The sequence below is a fragment of the Boleophthalmus pectinirostris genome, unplaced genomic scaffold (genome assembly GCF_026225935.1).
Source record: "Boleophthalmus pectinirostris isolate CB_2022bp ecotype Guang Dong unplaced genomic scaffold, ASM2622593v1 HiC_scaffold_8, whole genome shotgun sequence".
In the NCBI taxonomy this organism is placed as follows: Eukaryota; Metazoa; Chordata; class Actinopteri; order Gobiiformes; family Gobiidae; genus Boleophthalmus; species Boleophthalmus pectinirostris.
Window position 1 is genome coordinate 14,020,765 of NW_026571515.1, and position 6,000 is coordinate 14,026,764.

Consider the following 6,000-nt stretch of genomic DNA (forward strand, 5'->3'; position numbering starts at 1 on the left):
CTCTGTCTCTCTCTCTGTGTTTCTCTCTGTGTGTCTCTCTCTTTCTGTGTGTGTGTCTTTCTCTTTCTGTGTGTCTCTGTTTGTGAGTCTCTCTATCTGTGTCTCTCTGTGTCTCTCCATGTCTCTTTCTGTCTCTCTCTCTCTCTCTCTCTGTGTCTCTCTCTCTCTCTGTCTCTCTCTTTCAGTGTGTGTGTCTGATAGAATAATTGTATATATTATCCTATATTTGCTATATTTGCTATGTACCATTCTTTGTGTATTTGAATAATCTTTTGTGCTTGGAAACTGTATGCAGTCATGTGTGAGCAACGGCGATTCGGCTCTCGGAGCCTGGGAGCAGACACTCTCAAGGCGCTCGGAGCATGAGAGCAGACGACTTTCAAGGCTGCACGGAGAAAGCTGTGTCTGAAAGCTAAACGAAACATATGCACCTGCTGTTGATAACATATATTTGTCATATTTGTATGTCTGGTGTTTCTGCTGTTTTCACCCCTTCTCCTGAGAGCGGAGACACCCATTGTAACTAGGGACCCTCCTAAGACAATAAAAAGAGGAGACGCAGAGAGTGCATCAGAACGGGTCGAGATTGTAACGGTGAATGCACTCTCTGTCCGCCCTCCTCATGAGAAAACGATTCTAATCTCTTGTCTTTCTTCTTGTTTTACAATGTTTAGGTGGGTTTAAACCTGACAGTGTCTCTCTCTGCCTCTGTGTCTCTGTGTCCCTGACTGTTTCCCAATTGCCAGGATCCTCGGCTCATCCCCAGTCCTAACCAGGCCCAGCTCTGCTTCTCTTCAGGCTTTGACCAGCCAACAGTCTGTGTGGTTATACGTACCTGGTCTTCTCGGCGGATACACCGTCACATATCTGTACGGTATGTCGTGGTCCACCGGTTGCTGAGGAATGTTTTTGGCTTGGACGATGAAGGGCTGAGGAGCGTAGAATGCGTAAACAGAGTGGTGGAACCAAATCTGAAAGGACAGAGCTTTATCACTCGCTATTCAAAACCAGGCCAATGGTCCACTAAAGAAACCCTGGGTCGACTTAAAGGTGCACTATGTAACTTTTTGGTTGGGCTTAAAAACACTTAGAAAAACAGAGATTCTGACTGTGAGCGTCTCCACAGATCTGACCGGTAACTTGGTTTGCTCACCATGACAATAGAAAGGTTTATTATCGTGCAGTGAACTAACGTCTCTATAAAGAAAAGCATTTGACAGACCCTCCACCAGAAAAGTTACATAATGCACCTTTAGAACATGTCCAGCCGATGGGTTAGTTCGCTAGAGAGAAGAGTGAGGGGGAGGAGGGGCAGAGGACACAGAATGGAGGACACAGAAACATGGAGACAATGCTATTAAATTTCCACTTCAAATATCTCACAAGATTTCAAGAAAACGGGAATTCATGCAAAAACAACTATTTAGGCAGAACAGTACAAGGGAACTGTGTATTTAAAAAAAAAAAAAAACAGTTTATTACTATGCAGATATTTGTCTTACTGGTTCTTCCTGATCATTTGGGAGCTTGAGTTCTTTCAAAGGTGGATCATATTCACATTTCAACATAACGTTTCCTGTGACGAGGATGATGATGCCTTTGACGTATTTGAGAGTACCTGTGAGAAGAAAGAGGTCCCTTAATCACGAGAAATAAAACCAGATTTGAAACATGTCTATAAGTATTTAAAGGGCCCATATTATGCTATTTTCTGATCTATGTTATAGGGCCTTATCTCGCCACCGCAAGTGCAAACTTAACAAGGGAGTGTGTCCAGGTTGGGCTGTAATTGGCCGGAGGGGGCTGGAGTGGGACAGTACAGGTACTGAACCAGTCTGTGATCACTGTGTCTATGTATATATATATATATATATATATATATATATGTATATGTGTGTATATATATATATATATATATATATATATATATATATATATATATATATATATATATATATATATATATATATATATATATATATATATATAGATATATATATATATATATATATAGATATAGATATATATAGATATATAGATATATATAGATATAGATATATAGATATATAGATATATAGATAGATATAGATATAGATAGATAGATATAGATATAGATAGATAGATATAGATATATAGATAGATAGATATAGATATATAGAGATATAGATATAGATATAGATATAGATATAGATATAGATAGATATACATAGGTACAAAAACAACTCCAGAACCCCAAAAGGTAAGTACATAGAGGTGCAGCTTTTGTACAGATCGTGATCAAACCAAACTGTAGAGCAGCGCTGAGCTGATACAGGGAGCAGACACGAGGCTGTGCTCTGCTGTGGGAGGGCATCATAAATTTTAAAATAAACAAAAGCTTTTTATGTCATGAATATCTTACACATAATGTTTTCCAGTGAACTCATTTAATATTTATTTTTACAATTCTGTTAATTCACTGAAAGTGTCGCATGACACCCTCAGTCTGCTCCACCTGATATTCAGGCACTAAACCTCTGGTTTAGAACTCCACGCCCCACGCCTGCACTCGCACAAAGACCAGAGGCAAGATATGGGGACGGGGCGGCAGTAGCTCAGTTGGTAGAGCATTTGCCCACTGATCTGAAGGTTGGCGGTTCAATTCCAGCTCTCGACATAAACATCACAGGTTGAGCGGTTAGATCCACTGACCCACAGGTTGGCTGGTGTGATTCCAGCTCCCACAGATGAATGCTGTCATTGTGTCCTTGGGCAAGACACTTAACCCACCTTGCCCACCTTGCCCACAGTGTCTGCGTACACTGGTGTGTGAATGTGTGTGTGAATGGGTGAGTGGTTCCTTGTTGTAAAGCGCCTTGAGGACCTTGAAGGTGGAAAAGCGCTATAGAAAAATGTGACCATTTACCATATGACCCCTAATGTTATTTTGATGAGGAGTTGTGTTTTGTTTCATTGACACACAAACCCTTTATAATAAAATGTATTACAGTCATCTCTTACTGTCTACTGCAATGGCCCAGCTGATATTAAACAGATAGTGCCCTTGGTCCAGTGTTGCTGTGGCCTTCAGGTCGACCAGCAGAGACGGGGCGTAGGTGTCACTCTCTGGGATTTCGCCTGAAACAAGAGTCTGGTGTCAGTGTGGGGCAGGATTACAACAACCATCATCATAAGCATGAATGAAAAAGTACTGCAAAACCTACCAGAATAATCATCACAGATCAAACTCTGAAACACAGAAAACAAATGTTAATGTTAGTGTTTGTCTTAAAGGGCCCATGTTACACTATTTTCAGATCTATGATATAATGTTTCTTCGTCACAAACAGACCTGGAGTTTGTTTTGTTTCATTCACATATTTAACTCACAAATCCTGCATGTTTAGGCTGAGTTCTTCTCTCAAACATAAAACACTCTGTATCACCTTGTGATGTCATGTGGTAATACAAGATTCACTAGGATTCACAATTTGGACAAGTTCAGCCCTGCAATTGCCAATCTCTACTGAAAAAAAAGTGTAAAAGGAGCTTGAAAACTACCACTTCTTGACATCAGAAGGTAGAACAGGGCATTTTGAGCTTTGAGGATGTAGACAGATTGAAAATAACGTGTTACTCAAACATCTGTGAATGAAACAAAACACAACTCCAGGTTTGTTTTTGAGGAGGTAACAACATTATAACATGGCTTACAGTTTTTCTCAGTTGCTCTGGCACTTTTATTGACATGTGCAAAACAGCTCACACAAATTCCTAAAACTAAATTTAATCTCAACAAAATGCAGTTTTTTATTCTAAACTGGTCAATCATTCTCCAAAAGCAAGTTCTACCATCAAAACCATCTCACACTGTTTCATTCATTTGACACTGAGGCTCAGAAGGTTCAGTTCTTCTCTCAGTGACTATATAGTTGTTGTACTTCTTTGTCTAAAACCTGTTTGTATTGCATTATGTAAAAATATAAAAGTACATTACCAATTGCAAAGTAGATTTTACCGTATTTAATCCAAAATATTTATGCTGAAGAAAACTGAAAGGTGTTGGAATAGCATATATATCATATTAATTTTGTACTGTAATATATAATGTGTTCTTGAAAATTAAACAATAACTGTATGTATCTTAAAATCTGTACGTAGTCTGTACATGTCTCTTGCCTCATGTGTGAAATCCTTTCCTCGCAGATTTCTGGGGCTCACACATTTTAATTTGCCGTTCTGTTTGAGTTTCTATATTGAAAGTGACAGAGTTTTGACCAAAGTCCATTACCACAAGAGATCAGACCTCCAGTGTTGAAAAAACAAAGTGACTTCACTGATAACATGTGTTTGTGAATGAAAGCTGTGTCCAGTGTTCAGAGAAAGAGCCTAAGAACTGTATGAACTCATGAAAAATGTTTCAAATGATGTGAGCACCTGTTCCCTGCTCAGAGGTTTGAAACAAAAAGTCAAACTAAATCAACTTTCAAAAAATGTGCTAAAACAATTAAAAAAACTGTAAAGCAAAGAGTTAGTTTTGTGTAATATACAATTTTTTAATGTGCAATAGGATATTTTGTTTGCCTGGAAATCCAGAAAGATACAGTATCTCTGTATTTATTATACAGATCAGCCGCGGGTACAGCAATGAGTCTGGGTTTTTCCTGGAAACTATTTTGTTATAACTTTCCAAGAAATTGTAATAATTTAGTAAATACATATTTAAATATTTAAAGACACCGATCAGATGAGAGTATTTCTATTCACAGCCCAGAGAGGTTAAGGGCCCCTTCTTAAAAATACCACCCAAAAGTTCATGTTTTAATCACATTTAAAATTGTATTTTTATTTTTTTTTATAGTGACACTGAGTAACTTTTACAAGAGTGTGAGCAATAAAATACAGCTTACAGAGATTGGTCAGAATGGTGCTTTTGTCTCTCTAATTCAAACCAGATGCTTTACAGTCCCAGTTTTGTGCCCTGTGTCTCCTGTCCCAATGGATTTATCCAAAACCACTGATTTGTCTCAGTTTTATTGAAGAAATGACCCTGGTGTCCTTATTTTTGTCAAATTTGATCCCTGCCAACAGTAAAGAGAGGCATAAATTGTCATTTGTTTAGGTAAAATACAGAAAATCTGCCTTAAAAAACCCAGAGAAAGTGTGACTATACTGGTTCATATGTTAGTCATGAGTGGGCAGAGTGCAGAATAATTTTCCTTAATTACACGGTCATTTCACACTTTTATTATTACCAACCACCACAAACTGGGGGTGTCCCAGTTTCTGATAATGAAAATCTGATTTTGAAACCCTATGCATGTGATTACTTTGATGATTTTTCTATAAACAATTAATGTACATCCCCAAGACAGAAAATGCAGTCCTCATGAACGTCATTCATTTCATTTTTTAATATTATTAATAATGGTGAATGTGACAACTCACCATGTCACCACAGACCTAACCTCGTGTTTCTATAAATGACTATGTATAAGACCGTAGTTCATTTGGTATACTATAAATACTATACATACTATATTTCCGTCATGTATATTACAGAGACAAGAGGAAAAAGTGTGACATCCTGCCTCGGACTCCCCCTACAATTTCTGTTTACTCCGCCTCCGCTAATTATGATAAAATGCATAAAATTAACTTCTCTAAAGTACTTTATTTTATTTTTTTCTTGAAATGTATTTAATTTATAACAAATAAAATCAGACTTACTATTTCGTTCACAGACACTCCAGATGCGAGTGATCCACACAGCAAAATCACCAAAACACCCCACATCATCTCCATCTTACAAAAAAGGGAAAAAACCTGCAGTCAGCGATGAAATCCGTCTAAAGAAACACGTGCGAGCACTGAGTGAGACTAAATATACCCGTTCAGTGCCCTCCTGCTCAGCTCTCCAGTCAGTGCAGCGCATCCTCCCGGGGTCCGGTTTAAGGTTCTCCAGATCGGCGCTCTCTGCCAAACCCCGCCCGGCCGCTCTGCTCATGATCCGGCCACACC

At 38.5% G+C, this 6,000-nt stretch overlaps 1 protein-coding gene across 1 annotated transcript in view; it reads right to left on the reverse strand.

The window, feature by feature from the left end:
• Positions 1 to 6,000, reverse strand: part of LOC110174707 (uncharacterized) — a 29,807-nt gene extending 23,807 nt beyond the window's left edge. The window contains exons 1-6 of the mRNA XM_020940808.2: positions 5,870 to 6,000; positions 5,710 to 5,784; positions 3,204 to 3,228; positions 3,001 to 3,117; positions 1,503 to 1,618; positions 836 to 971 (exon numbers count right to left, since the gene is read on the reverse strand). Of these exons, the coding sequence (XP_020796467.2) occupies positions 836 to 971; positions 1,503 to 1,618; positions 3,001 to 3,117; positions 3,204 to 3,228; positions 5,710 to 5,784; positions 5,870 to 5,986 (586 nt within the window). The 5' untranslated portion in view covers positions 5,987 to 6,000. The remainder of the gene's footprint in view (positions 1 to 835; positions 972 to 1,502; positions 1,619 to 3,000; positions 3,118 to 3,203; positions 3,229 to 5,709; positions 5,785 to 5,869) is intronic.